The sequence below is a fragment of the Trachypithecus francoisi genome, unplaced genomic scaffold (genome assembly GCF_009764315.1).
Source record: "Trachypithecus francoisi isolate TF-2019V2 unplaced genomic scaffold, Tfra_2.0 Lachesis_group5, whole genome shotgun sequence".
Classification (NCBI taxonomy): domain Eukaryota; kingdom Metazoa; phylum Chordata; class Mammalia; order Primates; family Cercopithecidae; genus Trachypithecus; species Trachypithecus francoisi.
This window is the reverse complement of record NW_022681470.1, coordinates 137,111,779-137,133,027: the sequence shown is the minus strand read 5'-3', so window position 1 is coordinate 137,133,027 and position 21,249 is coordinate 137,111,779. Positions and strand designations below refer to the sequence as shown.

The window sequence follows — 21,249 nt, the reverse complement described above, 5'->3', positions numbered from 1 at the left end:
CATGCAGAACTAAGTGTACTGCATATAAGTTTAGGAGCTTTCCTTGTTACCAATCCCACTAACCTTGCCCCTGTGGGGTGCTCTTTCCCCAGCACGTGGAGGAAGGAGGCCCAGCCCAGGAGGCAGGACTCTGTGCTGGGGACCTCATCACCCACGTGAATGGGGAGCCTGTGCATGGCATGGTGCATCCTGAGGTCGTGGAGCTGATCCTTAAGGTGAGTGCAGGGAAGGAAGCACCCTGGGTAGAGGGTGGGGGAGGCCTGAACAACCCCTAGCAGAGCATTTTCCCCTATTCTTCCCCCAGAGTGGCAACAAGGTAGCAGTGACCACAACGCCCTTCGAAAATACCTCTATCCGCATTGGTCCTGCAAGGCGCAGCAGCTACAAGGCCAAAATGGCTCGGAGGAACAAACGACCCTCCGCCAAGGAGGGCCAGGAGAGGTGGGCACAGCCGTAAACAGCTTGATCTTTGAGCAGTGGGTGGAACTCAGGCGGGAGGGGCACAGATGAGGATGGAGAAGGGAAGAGCACGGGAAAGGTGGCGGGAACAAGTGACCAACAAGCAAAGGGAAGAGGACAAACAATTAAGAAGGGCTGTGGGCTGGGCGCGGTAGCTCACACTTGTAATCTCAACACTTTGGGAGGCCGAGATGGGCAGATCACGAGATCAAGAGTTCGAGACCAGCCTGGCCAATATGGTGAAACCCTGTCCATACTAAAAATACAAAAATTAAGGCTGGGCGCGGTGGCTCACGCCTGTAATCCCAGCACTTTGGGAGGCCGAGGCGGGCGGATCATGAGGTCAGGAGATCAAGACCATCCTGGCTAACACGGTGAAACCCCGTCTCTACTAAAAATACAAAAAAATTAGCCCGGCGTGGTGGGGGGCGCCTGTAGTCCCAGCAACTCGGGAGGCTGAGGCAGGAAAATGGCATGAACCCGGGAGGTGGAGCTTGCAGTGAGCCGAGATCGGGCCAGTTTGGATGAGTGTTTGTAGCCAGGATTGGGAGTGGCCTAAAGTTGGGTGGGTCCTGAAGTAGGAGGAGCTAAAGGAAGTTCTATCTTGATAGGTGGGTTGTAGTGGAAGAGGGAGGAGCTAGAGGTGGGCGGGGCAGAATAGGTTGGTTTTGTTTGGATGCTTGTTTCTAGCTTGGACTAGGAATGGCCAAAGGGGGGGGGTGGGGACTGAAGTGGGAGGAGCCAAGCAGCACTGAGCTAAAGGAAGTTCTTTGTCTTGATAGGTGGGTTGTATCTGGAGAGGGAAGGGCCAGAAGGGGTGGGAGGTTACAGTGGTGAGACCATGAAGTGGGAGGATCCCTGAGCTCCGGCTTCCAGGTCAAGGACGCTTGGACCCCTCCTTGTCCCGCAGCAAGAAGCGCAGCTCCCTCTTCCGGAAGATCACGAAGCAGTCGAACTTGCTGCATACTAGCCGCTCGCTGTCGTCGCTGAACCGCTCGCTGTCATCCAGCGATAGTCTCCCGGGCTCGCCTACGCACGGGCTGCCGGCACGCTCGCCCACGCACAGCTACCGCTCCACGCCTGACTCCGCCTACCTAGGTATTACCTCTTGCATCTGCGCAGGGACCTGGCTGGTGCTCGGGCTGGTGCGCAGGGTGGCCTGGCTGGTGCTCGGGCTGTACTCACTTGCTTCACCTCCTGTCACCCGCAGGCGCCTCATCCCAGAGCAGCTCCCCAGCCTCGAGCACGCCCAACTCGCCTGCGTCGTCCGCGTCGCACCACATTCGGCCCAGCACGCTGCACGGACTGTCGCCAAAGCTCCACCGCCAGTACCGCTCTGCGCGATGCAAGTCGGCCGGCAACATCCCTCTGTCGCCGCTGGCACACACGCCGTCCCCCACGCAGGCGTCACCGCCGCCACTGCCGGGCCACACAGTGGGCAGCTCGCACACTACGCAGAGCTTCCCGGCCAAACTTCACTCATCGCCTCCAGTCGTGCGCCCGCGCCCCAAGAGTGCCGAGCCCCCTCGCTCGCCGCTCCTCAAGCGCGTGCAGTCGGCCGAGAAGCTGGGAGCCTCCTTGAGCGCGGACAAGAAGGGTGCACTGCGCAAACACAGCCTCGAGGTGGGCCACCCGGATTTCCGCAAGGACTTCCATGGCGAGCTGGCGCTGCATAGCCTTGCTGAGTCCGACGGCGAGACTCCCCCAGTCGAGGGCCCTGGCGCTCCCCGGCAGGTCGCCGTCCGCCGCCTGGGCCGACAGGAGTCACCTTTGAGCCTGGGCGCGGACCCATTGCTGCCCGAGGGTGCCTCCAGGCCACAAGCATCGAGCAAGGAGAAGGAATCCCCGGGGGGCGCCGAGGCGTGCACCCCGCCCCGTGCGACGACCCCTGGGGGCCGGACCCTGGAGCGGGACGTCAGCTGCACGCGGCATCAGAGCGTGCAGACAGAGGATGGCACTGGCGGGATGGCCAGGGCTGTGGCCAAGGCGGCGCTGAGCCCGGTGCAGGAACACGAGACGGGCCGGCGCAGCAGCTCTGGCGAGGCAGGCACGCCCCTGGTACCCATTGTCGTAGAGCCTGCGCGGCCCGGGGCTAAGGCTGTGGCGCCTCAGCCTCTGGGCGCGGACTCCAAGGGGCTGCAGGAACCCGCACCCCTGGCGCCTTCCGTGCCCGAGGCCCCCAGGGGCCGGGAGCGCTGGGTGTTGGAAGTGGTGGAGGAGCGCACCACGCTGAGCGGGCCTCGCTCCAAGCCTGCCTCCCCAAAGCTCTCCCCGGAGCCCCAGACACCCTCCCTAGCCCAGGCGAAGTGCAGTGCACCCAGCAGTGCAGTGACCCCAGCCCCACCGGCTTCCCTCTTGGGCTCGGGCACCAAGCCTGAAGTGGGGCTGACCTCCCGGTGCCCTGCTGAAGCTGTGCCCCCAGCAGGCCTGACCAAAAAAGGAGTGTCCAGTCCCGCACCCCCGGGACCATAGCTAAGGTGGGTGTTCGCCCCGCGCTGTACAGCTTCCTGTATACATATGTACACATATAAATAAAGTGCGTCCGTGCTGCGTGAGTTTTCTGGGGCTCACTCCAGGCAAGGCGAGACATCATCACACGACCCGACCCCACCCCACACCCAGGTGCTTTTTGGGAGGTGGGACTCCGGTTCTGGTTACCATGGAGCGTGGAGGGAATTCTGACTAGACACCTCCTGTGGCCCCACTTCTGGTCTCACCTCTGCACCAACTGTCCCCAAACCTTTAAGGGGAGAATTGATGCTGCAATGCTCTTGTGTCCCAGCGTCCACCTGAAGAAAAGGTTAACAGCCTCGTCCACCAATTTCCATTTATTTACTCCTCAACAATCCTGATGGCAGGTATCATGTTTCCATTTTGCAGACAGGTAGACTGTGTCACAGAGCAGTTAAGGCACACAATCAAGGTCATACAGCTAGGAAGGGGATGAACTGGGATTCAAAATCAAGTCCAAACTGGTTCCTGAGCACTTAGATTTTCTTTTCCTTTTTTTTTTTTTTTTGAGATGGAGTCTCATTCTGTCACCCAGGCTGAAGTGCCGTGGTGCTATCTCAGTTCATGGCAACCTCTGCCTCCTGGGTTCAAGCAATTCTCCTGCCTCAGCCTCCCGAGTAGCTGGGACCACAGACACATGCCACCATGCCTGGCTAATTTTAAAATCTTTTTAATGGATATGGGGTTTCACCATGTTGGCCAGGCTGGTCTTGAACTCCTGACCTCAAGTGATCCACCCATCTCAGCCTCCCCAAAGTGCTGGAGTTACAGATGTGAACCACTGCGCCCACCCCCTACCTTTTTTTTTTTTTTTTTGAAACAGGGTCTTGCTATGTGACCGAGGTTGGAGTAATCATAGTTCACCATGACCATGATCTCCCTGGTTCAGTCGTTCCTCTGGCTTCAGTAGCTGGGACTACAGGTGTTTATCACCATGCCCGACTAACTTTTTTTTAAGTTCTAGTAGAGTTGCAGTCTCACTCTGTTACCCAGGCTGGTCTCAAATTCCTGAGTTCAAGTGATCCTCCCTCCTTGGCTTCCCAAAGTGCTGGGATTACACGCGTGAGCCACTGCACCTGGCCATGAGGGTTAGATCTTATAATCTCTGCTGGGCTTCCTGGCCATGCCATTACAGGGCTGGTAGTTCTTCACCAGTGGCTGGAAGGCCTTCCACAGGGCTGGTAGCTGGGCACACAGCGTGCCCCCACCCCGTTGCTCCTCTCCCTGGTTCCGATTCATGTCACCCACGCAGGTCCAGGGCCCTTTTGGGGACACGCACCATTTGGAGTGGTCCTCTGTGCTGTTGAAGCTTGGACCACCTGGTCCAGGGAAAGCTATCTGGTTCACATTCAGAACCTGCCAGGTATCTGAGCAGTTAGAGGGCAGGACGCCTACAGTTTTGTGCCAGAACTGGACCTGCAGGTTGGTACCAAGGGCTGCTGCCAACCAGCCAGAGTACAGGTCTGCAAAGGATAGAGAGAGGGCACAGGTAAGATCAGGGCCACTGCTAGGGAGTCCCTAGGCTACTCACTTTCCCTCTCTCAGCTCAGTTTCCATATTTCTTTTTTCTTTTCTTTCTTTCTTTTTTTTTTTTCTTTTTTGACGTGGAGTCTTGCTCTGTCACCCAGGCTAGAGTGCATTGGTGCAATCTAGGCCCATTGCAACCTCTGCCTCCCAGGTTCCTGCCTCAGCCTCCTGAGTAGTTGGGACTACAGGCATGCACAACCACACCCGGCTAATTTTTTAATAAAGAGACAGGGGTTTCACCATGTTGTCCAGGCTGGTCTCAAACACCTGATCTCAAGCAACCTGCCCACCTCGGTCTCCCAAAGTGTTGGGACTACAGGCGTGTGTCACCGAGCCCTGCCATAGTTTCCATATTTCTGAGCTCGGCTGTCAATTCCCAGCCCTGGGAATGATGACATTAATATTAACTGCCCTTCCCACATTTTTTGAGATGGAGTCTCACTCTGTTGCCCAGGCTAGAGTGCAGTGGCGCAATCTTGGCTCACTGCAACCTCTGCCTCCTGGATTCAAGCGATTCTCCTGCCTCCAGCCTCCTCAGTAGCTGGGATTACAGGTGCCCGCCACCACGCCTGGCTAATTTTTGTATTTTTAGTAGAGATGAGATTTCACCATGTCGGCCAGGCTGCTCTCAAACTCCTGACCTCGTAATCTGCCAGCGCTTGCCACCACGCCCAGCTAATTTTTGTATTTTTAGTAGAGATGGAGTTTCACCATGTTGGCCAGACTGGTCTTGAACTCCTGAGCTCAAGTCATTCACCCGCCTCGGTCTCCCAAAATGTTGGGATTACAGGAGAGCCACTGCGTCCAGCCCTAAGTGTTTTTGATTAATTAATTAACTTATTTATTTTGAGACCAGGTCTTACTCTGACGCCCCGGCTGGAGTGCAGTGGCAGGATCACGACTCACTTGCAGCCTCGACCTCCTGGGCTCAAGCTATTCTCCCATCTCAGCCTGCTGAGTAGTAGGGACTACACATGTGTACCACTATGCCCCACTAATTAAAATTTTTCTTATAGAGATGGGGTCCCACAATGTTGCCCAGGCTAGTCTCAAACTCCTGAGCTCAAGTGATCCTCCTGCCTTGACTGGGATTACAGGTGTGAGCCACTGTGCCTAGCCTAATTATTTATTTTTATTTTATTTTTATTTTATTTTATTTTATTTTATTTTATTTTTTTTTTTGAGACGGAGTCTCGCTCTGTCGCCCAGGCTGGAGTGCAGTGGCCGGATCTCAGCTCACTGCAAGCTCCGCCTCCTGGGTTTACGCCATTCTCCTGCCTCAGCCTCCCGAGTTGCTGGGACTATAGGCGCCCGCCACCTCGCCCGGCTAGTTTTTTGTATTTTTTAGTAGAGACGGGGTTTCACCATGTTAGCCAGGATGGTCTCGATCTCCTGACCTCGTGATCCACCCGCCTCGGCCTCCCAAAGTGCTGGGATTACAGATGTGAGCCACCATGCCCAGCCTATTTATTTATTTATGTTTAAATAAAGACAGGGTCTTGCTCTGTCACCCAGGCTGGAGTGCAGTGGAGTCATCATAGCTCACTGCAGCCTGAAACTCTGAGCTCAATTTATCCTCCTGCCTCATCCTTCCAAGTTGCCTGGCTAATTTTTAATTTTGTAGAGATGGGGACTTGCTATGTCGCCCAGGCTTGTCTTGAACTCCTGTCTTCAAATGTCCCTCCTGCCTCAGCCTCCCAAGTAATGAATTGCAGGAGTGAGGCGCCGCCTCTGGTGCCAAATGTCTTATATGTACCACTTCATTCACAACAGTTTTTAAAGTAGATATCAGTATCCCCATTTTTCAGATGAGTAGACTGAGGCTCAGGTGAAATTATACATCACACAGCTAGAACCCAGGGTTTGAACCCAGGTCTGTTCACTGCTTATGTGATTATAGCTCCCAATCAGACCCGGTCTCTACCCCTTACTCGAACTCAGCCATGGCTGCACCAGTCACCCCTTGTGCAGAGAAGGAGCTCTCCAACCCTCAACCTTCAGACTCACCATCTCCAAATTTGCTGAACTTGGCAAAGCTCTGGAAAACAGTCCCGGCCTGGGATGTGAGTGTGACGCTGCTGTTCCAGGGTTCTTGGCTAACGTGGTGGCCCTTGATCACACTCTCCAAGTCGGGGAATTCCTGGGCAAAGATCCCTTTCAGGTGGTAGTCATAAACCTGGGGGTAGGTGTAGGTCAGCTGCTTGCCTGGAGGACAAGGGGAGGAGGAAATGCAAGATCATTCTAGGTTCTGGTCGGTAAACCCAGGACTCATCCTGTGTCCCTGACTCCACTCACCAATCTTCGAGAACTGAGCGAAGGGGAAAGACACACAGAGCAGGGTCTGCCCGTAGGTACAGGCGCTATGAGGCCAGCTGTATGCAGCAGAGGAGGCCAGTGGAGGGAAGTCAGGTACACTGTGGACCAGCCAGAAGCCTCCGTCGCGGTCGAGGAGCAGGACACCTGGACCAAAAGAAGGCATTAGAGGAGGTTGGGCGCGGTGGCTCATGCTTGTAATCCCAGCACTTTGGGAGACCGAGGCGGACAGATCACCTGAGGTCGGAGTTAGAAATCAGCCTGGCCAACATGGTGAAACCCCTTCTCTACTAAAAATACAAAAATTAGCTGGGCGTGGGCGGATGCCTGTAATCCCAGCTACTCAGGAGGCTGAGGCAGGAGAATTGCTTCAACCTGGGAGGCAGAGGTTGCGGTGAGCTGAGATCTGCCACTGCACTCCAGCCTAAGCGACGGAGCAAGATTTCATCTCAAAAACAAGTAAGTAAGTAAGTAAGTAAGTAATAAATAAATAAATAAATTTTTTAAAAAAGAAGGCAGGCCTTGTGCAGTGGCTCATGCCTGTAATCCCAGCACTTCAGGAAGCTGAGGCGGGTAGATCACCTGAGGTCGGGGGTTCGAGACCAGCCTGGTCAACATGAAGAAACCTCATCTCTTTTTTTTTTTTTTTGAGACGGAGTCTCACTCTGTTGCCGGGGCTGGAGTGCAGTGGCCGGATCTCAGCTCACTGCAAGCTCCGCCTCCCGGGTTCATGCCATTCTCCTGCCTCAGCCTCCGGAGTAGCTGGGACTACAGGCGCCCGCCACCTCGCCCGGCTAGTTTTTTTGTATTTTTTAGTAGAGACGGGGTTTCACAGTGTTAGCCAGGATGGTCTCGATCTCCTGACCTCGTGATCCGCCCGCCTCGGCCTCCCAAAGTGCTGGGATTACAGGCTTGAGCCACCGCGCTCGGCAAGAAACCTCATCTCTACTAAAAATACAACATTAGCTGGGCGTGGTGGCACAAGCCTGTAATCCCAGCTACTCGGGAGGCTGATGCAGGAGAATTGCTTGAACCCAGGAGGCGGAGGTTGCAGTGAGCCGAGATCGCACCATTGCCCTCTAGCCTGGGCAACAGAGCGAAACTCCTTCTCAAAAAAAAAAAAAAAAAGGCAATTAGAGGATATTGCTCCAGGCCTCCCAGCAAGGTCATCTGCAACCAGGAACACCCTCAGTTTGCAGCGGGGCTTAGAGAGGGTGCCAGCAGTGTTAGAACCATGGCTGAGCTCAGTTTTTGCAGGCGGAAACTCTTTTTTTTTTTTTGAGACGGAGTCTTGCTCTGTCGCCCGGGCTGGAGTGCAGTGGCTGGATCTCAGCTCACTGCAAGCTCCGCCTCCCGGGTTTTACACCATTCTCCTGCCTCAGCCTCCGGAGTAGCTGGGACTACAGGCGCCCGCCACCTCGCCCGGCTAGTTTTTTTGTATTTTTTAGTAGAGACGGGGTTTCACCATGTTAGCCAGGATGGTCTCGATCTCCTGACCTCGTAATCCGCCCGTCTCGGCCTCCCAAAGTGCTGGGATTACAGGCGTGAGCCACCGCACCCGGCTAGGGGTAAACTCTTACAGTCCAGAATAACGCCAAGATTAACATAAGGTAGGGAAACAAGCCAGGTATGGCGGCTCATGCCAGCAATCGCAGTACATTAAAAGGCCAAGGTGTGTGGATTGCTTGAACCAGGACTTCGAGACTAGCCTGGGCAACATGGCGAAACTCCACTCTACAAAAAATACAAAAAGTAGGCCAGGCGTGGTGGCTCACATCTGTAAATCCCAGCACTTTGGAAGGCCGAGGCAGGTGAATCACCTGAGGTCAGGAGTCCAAGACCAGCCTGGCCAACCTGGTGAAACCCCGTCTCTACTAAAAAATACAAAAATTAGCCGGCGCGGTGACGCACATCTGTAATCTCAGCTACTCCAGAGGCTGAGGCAGAAGAATCACTTGAACTGGGGAGACACAGATTGCAGTGGGCTGAGATTGCACTACCAAACTCCAGCCTGGGAGATAGAGAGTGTCGCAAAAAAAAAAAAAAAAAAAAAAAAAAAAAAAAAAAAAGCCAGGCATGGTGGTGGGTACCAGCAGGCCTGGTACTTGGGAGGCTGAGGTAGGAGGATCCCCTGAGCCCTGGGAGGTCAAGGCTGCAGTGAGCTGTGATACTGCACTCCAGCCTGGGTGACTCTAGGTGAGAACTTGTCTCAAAGAAAATAAAATGGGGGAAATAGATGCCCAAGGTCTGACAGGGGAGATCTCCCACCCCGCTATGGAGGTCAGGGGTTAGTTGGAAAAATGTATAGGAAGTCAGCTGGGCAGGGTGGCTCATTCCTGTAATCCCAGCACTTTGGGAGGCCAAGGTGGGTAGATCACTTGATGTAGATCACAGGAGTTCGAGACCAACCTGGTCAACATGAGGAAACCTCGTCTGTACCAAAAATACAAAAATTAGCCTGGTGTGACAGTGGGTGCCTTTAATCCCAGCTACTTGGGAGGCTGAGACAGGAGAATTGCTTGAACCCCAGAGGCACAGATTGCAGTGAGCCAAGATTGTGCCACTGCACCCCAGCTTGGGTGACAGAGTGAACTTCCTCCATCTTAAAAAAAAGAAAAAAAAAAATGTTGAGGGAATAGATGCCCAGGGTCTGACAGCGCAGATCTCCCCAACCACCCAGTGCAGTCAGGGGTTAGCCTGGAAAAATGTATAGGAAGTCAGCTGGGCAGGGTGGCTCATTCCTGTAATCCCAGCACTTTGGGAGGCCAAGGTGGGTAGATCACTTGATGTAGATCACAGGAGTTCGAGACCAACTGGTCAACATGAGGAAACCTCGTCTGTACCAAAAATACAAAAATTAGCCTGGTGTGACAGTGGGTGCCTTTAATCCCAGCTACTTGGGAGGCTGAGACAGGAGAATTGCTTGAACCCCAGAGGCACAGATTGCAGTGAGCCAAGATTGTGCCACTGCACCCCAGCTTGGGTGACAGAGTGAACTTCCTCCATCTTAAAAAAAAGAAAAAAAAAAATGTTGAGGGAATAGATGCCCAGGGTCTGACAGCGCAGATCTCCCCAACCACCCAGTGCAGTCAGGGGTTAGCCTGGAAAAATGTATAGGGACCCAAGTCTCTCCCCAGCCCCCAATTCAGTCCTCACCCTTCGTGTGCCCACGTTTGGAAGAGTCCTGAGCCTTGCTGGCCTGAGGCCGTTGGTCATTGTAGAGCAGGAAGGCGAGCTGGGGGCGAATAAACGGAGACAACGTGAAATTCCTCCCCGGCAGGGCGGCCCTAGAGTTTCACCCCTACTTGGCCCCGGGCCCCCTTCACCTGGCTGGTGTTGCTCCGGTACAGCGGCTGCAGGCTTCGGCCCACGGCCCCCTCCGGGCTGTCGATGAGTCCCCTGCCGTCCCGCCAGCCTCCGGAGCTCTCGTCCAGATACTTGTACTGCAGCCCTCTCTGCACCGCCTCCCCGGACCCTCTAAGAGCTGGCAGCTTGTAGACCACGAACCTGGAGGTCGCAGAATGTACAGAAATAGGGGAGAGGGAAGAGAAAGCACCCCAGTGTTCCCCGAGGAGGCAGCCATCCCGGTCGAGTGACCCCCGACGGACCCCGGGGCGATGGTAGGCCCCCCGCTGCACACTCACCAGTCTACAGGCTGCCCAGAGTCCCCGTAGCAGGTCAGGGCCCCGGCGGGGACGCACAGCAGCGCGGCCAGCAGCAGCGGGATCATCGCTGCTCTGGGGCTGAGATCCAGGAATCTCTGTCCGGGCTGCGGGGCGATGGGTTGCAACAGAGGCCAGGACTGGCACCTGGCACCTTTCATTTCCCTAAACTTGCCTGGGAACCCGGGCGGGGACATCACGAGGGTAGAGACTCCTCCCCCGAGACGCGACGCTGCGTTTTGGAGAGGCAAAAGGCAGCCCGGAGTCTGCTCAGACCACGCCCACGACGGGCCAGGCGCTCCAGCGTCTCTTGGAGCCTGGTCACCATTGCTTTTAGTGGTAGCTAATCCCAGCCCACGCACTTCTGTCCGACCCAACTCCTGCCCCGGTTTCTGGATCAGGCACAAGTTTGATTTTATTTTCAGCCCTACAACCTGGGTCCAACTCTTGTGACCTTTGTTATTATTCTTCTTTTTTGGAGATGGAGTTTCACTCTTGTCACCTAGGCTGGAGTGCAATGGCACGATCTCGGTTCACTGCAACCTTTGCCTTCCTGATTAAAGCGATTCTACTGCCTCAGCCTCCCGAGTAGCTGGGATTTCATGCTCCCGCCACCATGCCCGGCTAATTTTTGTATTTTTAGTAGAGATGGGATTTTTCCACGTTGACTAGGTTGTCTCGAACTCCTGACCTCGTAATCCAACCGCCTTGGCCCTCGAAAGTGCCAGGATTACAGGAGTGAGCCACCGTGCCCGGCCATGATCTTTGTTCTCTTAAGAAGCGTTTGTGCTCCAGTGGATCTTCCCCTTTTTCTTTCTAGTTTTTTTTTCTTCCTTCCTTCCTTCCTTACCCACCCCCCCCCCCAGACAATATCTCACTCTGTTGCCCAGGCCTGAGTGCAGTCGCGTGATCTTGGCTCACTGCAACCTCTGCCTCCCCAGCTCAAGTGATCCTCTCACCTCAGCCTCCCGAGTAGCTGGGATCACAGGCACATGCCACTATGCCCAGTTATTTTTTGTAGTTTTTTTGGAAACACGGCTTCACCATGTGGCTCAGGCTGAACTCCTGAGCTCAAGAGATCCACCTGCCTTGCCTCCTAAAGTGCTGGGATTACAGGCATGTAATCCACTCCACCCAGACTCTCCTTTTTCATTCTGCACGTTTTCCCCGGGACCCCCTGAGCTAGCAAATAGGTGACTTTATGTTTGTTTTTTGTTGTTTTGAGAAAGGATAATGGTTTCTCACCCAGGCTAGACTCCATCATGGTTCACTGCAGCCTCAACCTACTGGTCTCAAGTGATTCTCCCAGGTAGCTAGTACTACAGGCCTGTGCCACCACACCCAGATAATTGTTCATTGCAGAGATGAGGGTCTCATTATGTTGCTCAGGCTGCTCTGGAACTCCTGGGTTCAAGTGATTCTCCCACCTCAGCCTCAAGGGATTGTGGCAGGGCAAAGGGCTATGGGAATCTGAGTACTGGCTTGAAACTGCCTTTGCAAAAATTATAACAGAAAATTATGTCAGTGAAAGAGTTTTGACTTAACCAACTCCATCTTGCCTTTAATCTCCAAACTGCCCTTGCTTGGTCATTCCTGGGTGTGGAGCCAAGCTAACTTTTTTTTTTTTTTTTTTTGAGACAGAGTCTCACTCTGTCGCCCAGGCTGGAGTGCAGTGGTGTGATCTTGGATCACTGCAAACTCTGCCTTTCCGGTTCACACCATTCTCCTGCCTCAGCCTCCCGAGTAGCTGGGACTACAGGTGCCTGCTACCACGCCCGGTTAATTTTTTTGTATTTTTAGTAGAGACAGGGTTTCACCGTGTTAGCCAGGGTGGTCTCGAACTCCTGACCTTGTGATCCACCTAGCTTGGCCTCCCAAAGTGCTGGGATTACAGGCGTGAGCCACCACACCCAGCCAACATTTTTTTTTTTTTTTTGACACATTGCCTCGCTCTGTCACCCAGGCTGGAGTCCAGTGGCATGATCTCAGCTCACTGCAACATCTGCCTCCTAGGTTCAAGCAATCCTCCTGCCTCAGCTTCCTGAGTAGCTGGGATTATAGGCATGCACCACCATGCCCAGCTGATTTTTGTATTTTTGGTAGTGACTGGGTTTCACCGTTTTTGGTAGAGATGGGGTTTCGCCTCGGGGCTCAGGCTGGTGTGGAACTCCTGGGCTCGAGTGATCTGCCTGCCTTGGCCTGCCAAATTGCTGGGATTAAAGAGGGAGCCATCTATGCTCAGCCCCAAGTTAGTTTTGGGAGGAATTTACTTTATAGCTTAAATGATAATAGCCCTTCCCCAAACTAAACTGCCTTTGTAGAAATAATGATAGGGCACTAGGTTAGAAGGATGAGAAGAGCCTGAATTCCGCTAAAATGTAGTTGTAGTAGTTAAACTATGACCAGCCATTATTCTGGCCGGGTGCGGTGCCTCACGTCTGTAATCCCAGCACTTTGAGAGGCTGAGGCTGGTGGGTTATCTGAGGTCAGGATTTCAAAACCAGCCTGGCCAATATTTCGAAACCCCGTCTCTTCTAAAAATACAAAAATTAGCCAGGCGTGGTGGCATGTGCCTATAATCCCAGCTACTCAGTAGACTGACACAGGAGAATCACTTGAACCCAGGAGGCGGAGGTTGCAGTGAGTGGAGATGGCACCACTGCACTCCAGCCTGGGCGAGAGCAAGACTCCGTCTCAAAAACAAAAACAAAGATGGCCAGCCATTATTCTGGAGGTCACAAGGTTTGCAACTTCCCCAGTTATTTCTGAGTTATTTCTGCAAATAACATGACTATTGCAAAACCTTACACTGGCCTTTTTAGATGTCTTTTTAGGCTTTTTGCATATCTGACAACTGGATGACCCCACCCAGACTAGTGACTCTATGATCCCCACCCAAAAGCTGACTCAGCAACTGTTTTCCACAGTCCCATGATTGCATCAAGGCACCCATTCCCTAGCCCTTCTGCCCACCAAATTGTTCTTGAATAACCCTAGCGTCTGAATTTTCAGGAAGGCTGATTCAAATAATAAAACTCACATCTCCCATTTAGCTGGCTGTATGCAGATTAAACTCTTTCTCTATTGCAATCCGTCTGTCTGGATAAATTGGCTCTATCTGGGCAGTGGGCAAGACGAACCCCCTGGGCAGTCACAGGCTATGGATTCTCAAATGCAGGGAGATGTTTGCTGTCAATGTCCGCAGGGTTTGAGGCAGAAGACAAACATGGTGCAGCCTGAACTGGGCGGGAAAAGAGAGGACAGCAAGGCCTGCAGTGCCCAAGGAGGCTTGTTGGAGTTGAGGGGTGTCACTGTAGTTTAGGAGATGAGGTGTGTAAGGCCCTCTAATATGACCTCTAGGTTTACAGCCTCCTGCTATCTTCCAGCCTCCAAAACCCAAAAATTCAGGCCAACGCTGAAGCTTTATCTGGGAGGGGCATTTTTATAGGACCCATAACCATTGACAGTTAATATCAGCCACAATAAGGGACCTTCAGGAGCCCCTTTCTAGACCCAGGGTCTCTGGGAAGCCTCACCCCACACCCTCTCCTGCTGTCCAGGGCCATCTGGGAGCTGGTCTGAGTGTCCACTGAGTCCGTTTATTTGGTGGTCTGTCTCACTGGGTCTGCATGACAGTTTGGACATCTCTGTGTGGCTCCCTGTGGCTGAAGACTTGTCGGATTTCCGTGGGAGGCTCCCCCAGGGCTGTCTATGGGTCCGTTTTTGATATTTGGGTGGATCTTTGGGACAGCGAGTCCAGGAGAGGGTCCATTCGTGGGAACACCACCCGGCATTGTGTCACGCGCGTCTGTGTGAAGAGACCACCAAACAGGCTTCTTGTCCCATCCCCAATCCCCAGGACAGTCCAAGTGCCAGGGCAGGGCTCAAAGGTGGCGCTTCATGTGCAAAGCCAGGTGGTCTGAGCGCGAAAAAGCACGTGGGCAGAGCTGGCAGCGGAAGGGGCGTTGCCCCGTGTGTTTCCTGTAGTGGCGGGTCAGCTCGTCCGAGCGCGCGAATCTCCAGCCGCAGCCTTCCCACGTGCAGGCGTATGGCTTCTCCCCTAGGGGACGAGGAAGTCATAAGCGCTATTGTCAGCCCAGTCATGTCTCCGGGTCCCCTGCATCCGGCCACACCCCTTTACTCAGCCTGGGCTGGGACTAGGATGAACAAAGTGAGGCCCCTAGGGCACAAAATTTAAGGAGGCACTCTCAGAGCCAACCAAGTCCAAGTCCCGCCCTCTGCAACCCTTCTTTCCCCGCAACTACAGCGGGTGCCACGCCCTTTCTCATGTCCGGGTCCCGCCCCCTCACCTGTGTGCGTGCGCAGATGCGCCTTCAGGTGGGAGCTCTTGGTGTAGCTCTTGCCGCAACCCGGATGCGCGCACGTGTGCGCTGCCTGCCTCTTGCGCGCCCACGAACGTCGGCCGCGCCTGGATGGCGCGGCCTCGGCCATCACACCGGGATCCCCTGCAGTTCCCCCGAGTCCAGTGCCCACCGTCCCGGGTCCCAGGCAACTCAGGAAGGAGGGGGACGTGGCGGGACCGGGCGCAGGTCCCTGGAGCCCGCGGAAGAGCTGGAAGTGCCCTTGGTACTGAGGCGCCGGGTACACCGCGGGGTACCCGGACAGCAGCCCGTAGGGGGCGCCCGACGCCGCAGGCACTGAAAGCCCGGTCCGCTGGAAGTAGCCGCCGGAAGAGCCGGCGCCGGGCCCGGGGTACAGCGGTTGCAGCGCCATCGCCTTGGGCTCGGGGGCCGGGGCTGGAGCTAGGGCTGGGCTCACGAAGGCGTCGGGAGCCGGGGCTCGCAGGGCAGGGCGCACCCAACCCGAGTGATCCTCCGAACCCAAGAGCCCAGCCACCATCCCCGGGCCGCCCGCATAGGCGCCCAGAGTCTCGGGGGGCGGCGGGTATTGCACCCCGGGGGCCTCGCTGGGCGCCAGAGCGCAGATCTGGGGCGCGTCACCCTGCTCCGGGCCCGAGAAGTTGGTGAGGAAGAGATCCAGGTCCCAGGTGGCATCCGCGCCCCTCTCATCGTCCTCCTCCTCCCCGGGCTGGTCCTCAGACTTCACGTGGAGGGGCGGCTCCGTGGGGTCAGGAGGACCCGGACCCATGTCCTGCGTCTCTTCGGAGCGCCACCACTGCGGGAGGGAGCAGGCAGCTTGAGGTTCGGTGGACACTGGGGTGCCCTGCCCAGGGACATCGCAGGCTGGGCACTCTTACGGGGACAGGCTGGCCAGAGGCTTCCAGAGGCTTTGGAAAAGGGTCTTGTTTGCCTGTCTCTCTGTCCCACTTCCCCAACACTAGCCGCCCTCTAGCCGCCCCTCTCCCCCCTCTCCCCCAGCTCCAGGGACAGAAGCCGATCAGGTCTGGCTGGAGACCGGAGATAAGACTTCCACTATCTGGAACCACATTTGGGGATGGGGGAAGGGGTAGCAGAGCTGCTGGAGATGGAAAACTGGCGGGGGTTGGGGGAGAGGGTGCCAGCCTTGACTTAGTTTCCCCCCCAGAACGTCTCTCTCCTTCCCTGTCACCCAAAACAAGATTAATTCCGAAATTTTGGATGTCCCCCAGACACACTCATCATTTCCCTCTGATATCTGGAAGATTGTGAGCCTAGATCTTGTTCTCTTTTTTTTTTTTTTCTTGAGATAGGGTCTCACTCTTTTGCCCAGGCTGGAGTGCAGTGGTGCAGCTCACTGTATCCTTAATCTCTTGGGCTTTAATGATCCTCCTACATCAGCCTACAGAGTACCTGGGACTACAGGCACACGCCCCCACGCCTGACTAGTTTTTGGTATTTTTTGTAGAGATGGGGTTTCACCATGTTGTCCAGGCTACCTTCGTTTTCCATTACAGAAATAGATCACACCTAGAACCTCAGGCCCCTAGACCACCCTCCTCACCCTCTGCCAGACTAAGCTGAGATCCCCTCAACTGGACTGAGTGTACCTCAGTCCTGGTTAAGTCTCTTGATTGCAGGACAAGATGCAGGTCTGGACCCCAAGATCTGTGACTGTGGCCCTGGATCCCAGCCAGCCCACCTAGACCCCACCTTCTAGGCCCCACCTTGAGGAAGTCATCCTGTGTGTCCGGGAAGGGGCCCAGGGCGGTCAGTGTGCTGATGGAGGGCAAGGCGGTCTTGGCTGTGGCCATGGCTGGCTGATGCCCACCCTGGGCCTCAAGCCTCCTCTTCCTTGGCTGCCTCGTGAACTCTGAGGCTGTGATAGCCCGTTCGAGGGCTCCTCTCTGCCCTTAGCTGATTGGCTGCAGCCTCTGATAAGGGGAGGCAAGGCGGGGGGTCACTGTTTCTGGGGCACAAACTTCACATTGGCCTGTCTGGGGTTGGGACTTAAAGACTAACCCTGTGTCCAAAGCCAAGTCAAATATCAGGGATTGGGGGGTTCAGGGTTTAAGGGTCCAGGTGCTGGGTAAAAAGAGACATTGGGTCTCCAAAGAAGGAGAGACTTGGGGGTCTGCCCTCAGTTTACTCTCCTGGAAAAGGCAGAAAGGGTATTCTGGGAAGAAGCTATGGGACCCCCTGTCCCTCTGATTGAGGCTCTACAGCCCTCCCCCTCCCCAGTAAACAGCAAAAAACCGTGCCGATGGCGGGACTTGGCACAAACTCCCCGCCAAGCATTATCAGACACCCCAGACGTTGGAGGCTGCTATCAGGTGGGGGCCCAGGCCAGCTAGAGCTCTGTCCTCCAGTGAAGGGAAGGGCTGGGGGTTGGGTCTTCAAATTAGCCTGGCTTTCAATTTGCCTGGGTTGGGACCTCCCAGGGTCTGAGCCCTATAGCAGGAGGACGCCCCTGCCAACTGGCCCACCATTGTCTACTGGGGACCCTCGGGTGGCACTGCATGGGACTGCTTGGAGGCTGGTTCAGTGCCAGCTGCTTTAGTGCGACGGGGGCAGCCAAGGGAAAAGTGGCCCTGTCTCCTCCTGGGTGGGATAGGACCAAGCCATAGGCAGTATCTGACCTGCAGGAGACCAGTACCCTGGCTCTGGGCCTGGCTGCTCCTTGATTCTGCCCAAAATGAGGAGAGGATCTGAGTTGCTACAACAGGGACTTCAACTCTGGTATCCTGGGAGCCTGGGAAGGGGACATGGATACATATTACAGACACATAATTCATAGTCACTCATTGGAAGACTGAGGCAGGAGGATCACTTGATGCCAGGATTTCAAGACTAGCCTGGGCAACATAGAACCTATATTTCCAACAAAAAGTTGTGAGTGGTGGCGCATGTCCATAGTCCCAGATACTCAGGAGGCTGAGAGGGGAGGATCGCCTGAGTCCAGGAGGTTGGGGCTGCATTGAGCTATAATCACACGACTGCAATATGACCACACCACTGCAATATGACCACACCACTGCAGTCCAGCCTGGGGGACAGAGAGCAAGACTCCGTCACTGAAAAAAAAAAAAGAGAAAAGTTGGGTGGCCATCTTTATTCCTGGCAGATCAACCTGGGTGACACAAACAAAAACAAGACCAGGCGCAGTGGCTCACACTTGTAATCCCAGCACTTTGGGAAGCGGAGGTGGGGAGATTCGAGAACAGACTGGCCAACATGTTGAAGCCCTGTCTCTGCCAAAAGTACAAAAATTAGCCAGGCATGGTGGCATGTGCTTGTAATCCTAGCTACTTGGGAGGCTGAGGCTGGAGAATTGCTTGAAACTGGGAGGCAGGGGGCCAGGCACAATGACTCACACCAGTAATCCCAGTACTTTGGGAGGGCGAGGCTGGCAGATCACCTGAGGCCAGGAGTTCAAGATCAGCCTGGCCAACACAGTGAAACCCTGTCTCTACTAAAAATACAAAAATAGGCCAGAGATGGTGGCATACGCCTCTAATGCTAGGTACCTGGGAGGCTGAGGCACAAGAATCACTTAAGCCTGGGAGGTAGAGGTTGCAGTGAGCCAAGATCACAACACTGCACTCCAGCCTGGGCTACAGAGCGAGACTCTCTCTCTAAAAGACAAAAACAGAACAGACTGGGAGCAGTGGCTTATGCCTGAAGTCCCAGCAATTTGGGAGGCCAAGGTAGGAGGAATGCTTGAGCCCAGGAGTTCCAGACCAGCTTGGGCAACATAGCGAGATCCCATCTCTAAAAACAAAAACAAAAACACAGTTACTCACAGGACCATGCAATTGCATAATGACATGAGTTCCTGGTCCCTCAGTCACACTGATCAGATCATATAATTCCTGCACATATAATTGTGTGTCTGTCTGTGTATATGGACTATGCACAGACACACAATTCCCAGGCCCTAAAACACAACCCTATGTTATATTGGCTACACAATGTCATAGCCAAACAATCCCTAAAACACAGAAATCATAACCCACAGGCAGGCACACAGTTACACAATCCTACTGACACAATTTAGCTATAATTGAGCAGACACACAAGGGGAGTCAGATACATTGTCACAGAACTTTTTCTTTTTTAGACTGTGTCTCTCTCTCTCACCCATGCTGGAGTGCAGTGGCTTGATTTTGGCTCACTGCAACCTCCACCTACTGGGCTCAAGTGATTCCTCTGCCTCAGGCTCCCGAGTAGCTGGCATTACAGGTGCCTGCTACCACGCAAGGCTAATTTTTTTTTTTTTTTTTCTTGAGACAGAGTTTCACTCTTGTTGCCCAGGCTGGAGTGCAATGGCATGGTCTCGGCTCACTGCAACCTCTGCCTCCTGGGTTCAAGCGATTCTCCTGCCTCAGCCTCCCGAGTTGCTGGTATTACAGGCATCTACCACCACATCTGACTATTTTTTTTTTTTTTTTTTTTTGAGATGGAGTCTTGCTCTATCGCCTAGGCTAGAGTGCAGTGGCGCGATCTCAGCTCACTGCAAACTCCGCCTCCCGGGTTCACACCATTCTCCTGCCTCAGCCTCCTGAGTAGCTGGGACTACAAGCACGCACCACCACGCCCGGCTAATTTTTTGTATTTTTAGTAGAGACGGGGTTTCACCGTGTTAGCCAGGATGGTCTCGATCTCCTGACCTTGTGATCCACCTGGCTCAGCCTCCCAAAGTGCTGGGATTACAGGCGTGAGCCACCGCGCCTGGTGGTCTGGCTAATTTTTGTATTTTTAATAGAGATGGGGTTTCCCTATGTTGGCCAGGCTGGTGTCGAACTCCAGACCTCAGGTGATCCACCCGCCTTGGCCTCCCAAAGTGCTGGGATTACAGGCGTGAGCCACCTCACCCAGCCAAAACCTACACTTTATATAGTCACAGCACCCATCACTTTTGCAATATGTAAAGTAATTATTTAGTCACACAGTTGCATAGCCACCAGTGCCCAACCATAGGGGGTGCACCCAGGTAAACACAGACAACCACAAGGGCATGGCATCATAGGTCCAGAGAGACATACACATTTCTCAACGGATACACAATCAGAGTGGGTGCACCACAAACACACTACACAAAAGACAAAACAGGCAGAGTGCGGTGGCTCACGCCTGTAATCCCAGCACTTTGGGAGGCCAAGGCGGGTGGATCACTTGAGGTCAGGAGTTTGAGGCCAGCCTGACCAACATGGTGAAACCCTGTCTCGACTAAAAATAAGAAAAAAGGCCAGGCATCGTGGCTCACAAACCTGTAATACCAGCTACTCGGGAGGCTGAGGCAGGAGAATTGCTTGAACCTAGTAGACAGAGGTTGCAGTGAGCCAAGACTGTGCCACTGCACTCCAGCCTTGGCAACAGAGCGAGACTCTGTCTCAAAATGCATATATAAATAAATAAATTTAATTAAACAAAAAAAGAAATAACCATAAAAATGGGCAACGAGCAGCCCTTGGAGCTGTTCTGCCTATGGAGGTTGCAGTGAGAAGAGATGGCGTCACTGCACTCCAGCCTGGGCAACAGAGTGAGACTCCATCTCAAAAAAAAAAAAAAAAATTAGCCAGGCGTGAAGCCATGCTTCAGTGGTCCCAGCTACTTGGAGGCTGAGGTGGGAGAATCACTCAAGCCCAGGAAGTGGAAGCTGCAGTGAGCTATGATCGCGCCACTGCACTCCAGCCTGGGCAACAGAATGAGACCTTGTCTAAAAAGAAAAAATAAAAACGAAACAAAACAGCCCACATAGACTCACAGTATCACACAAGTTCACACACACACAGTCACAAGTATCTACGTGTGCTTCTTCTTCTTCTTTTTTTTTTTTTTTTGAGACGGAGTCTCGCTCTATTGCCCAGGCTGGAGTGCAGTGGCGCGATCTGGGCTCACTGCAAGCTCCGCCTCCTGGGTTCACGCCATTCTCCTGCCTCAGCCTCCCGAGTAGCTGGGACTACAGGCGCCCGCCACGACGCTCGGCTAATTTTTTTGTCTTTTTTTTTTTTTTTAGTATAGACGGGATTTCACTGTGTTAGCCAGGATGGTTTCGATCTCCTGACCTCGAGATCCGCCCGCCTCGGCCTCCCAAAGTGCTGGGATTACAGGCGTGAGCCACTGCGCCCGGCCTATATGTACTTCTTGGGACAGACTGGCAGACAGGTTTGCTAAGATCGCCCACTCGGAGCTCATCTTCCCCACAACCAGCCCCCAGAGAACTCGAGTCTGGCCTCCTGGATTCGGGAGAACGCCTAGTGCTCGCGCCAGAATTTCTTTGTTTAATTCTTGGCTCCCTCCGCACACACCCCCTGCAACTGACCAACCAGGAGTGGGCCGAGCACTTTTCTACGGCCAATAAGAGGAGAAACCCAGCTGGCCAATCGATTTCCCGCACTCGTCTTCCGCCCCTACCCCGTCCGCTTCTTAAAGGGGCT

General features: G+C 54.2%; 3 protein-coding genes across 4 annotated transcripts in view; 1 reads left to right on the top strand and 2 right to left on the bottom strand.

Moving 5' to 3' along the window:
• Positions 1-3,014, top strand: part of MAST1 (microtubule associated serine/threonine kinase 1) — a 40,077-nt gene extending 37,063 nt beyond the window's left edge. For both annotated transcript variants that reach the window (XM_033200456.1, XM_033200455.1), the window contains 4 exons: positions 93-215; positions 305-441; positions 1,370-1,557; positions 1,670-3,014. In XM_033200456.1, the coding sequence (XP_033056347.1) occupies positions 93-215; positions 305-441; positions 1,370-1,557; positions 1,670-2,931 (1,710 nt within the window). In that variant the 3' untranslated portion in view covers positions 2,932-3,014. The remainder of the gene's footprint in view (positions 1-92; positions 216-304; positions 442-1,369; positions 1,558-1,669) is intronic.
• Positions 3,015-3,272: 258 nt separating this feature from the next.
• On the bottom strand, positions 3,273-10,755 carry DNASE2 (deoxyribonuclease 2, lysosomal). The gene is made up of 6 exons (XM_033200457.1): positions 10,455-10,755; positions 10,137-10,317; positions 9,967-10,045; positions 6,793-6,957; positions 6,505-6,702; positions 3,273-4,433 (listed from the first exon to the last, which is right to left on the bottom strand). Exons 1-6 carry the CDS (start codon positions 10,667-10,669, stop codon positions 4,060-4,062), a joined length of 1,212 nt encoding a protein of 403 aa, XP_033056348.1. The 5' UTR covers positions 10,670-10,755; the 3' UTR covers positions 3,273-4,059.
• Positions 10,756-13,894: 3,139 nt separating this feature from the next.
• KLF1 (Kruppel like factor 1) lies at positions 13,895-16,705 on the bottom strand. Its single transcript, XM_033195935.1, has 3 exons — positions 16,537-16,705; positions 14,783-15,608; positions 13,895-14,532 (listed from the first exon to the last, which is right to left on the bottom strand). Exons 1-3 carry the CDS (start codon positions 16,621-16,623, stop codon positions 14,357-14,359), a joined length of 1,089 nt encoding a protein of 362 aa, XP_033051826.1. The 5' UTR covers positions 16,624-16,705; the 3' UTR covers positions 13,895-14,356.
• Positions 16,706-21,249: the final 4,544 nt, after the last annotated feature.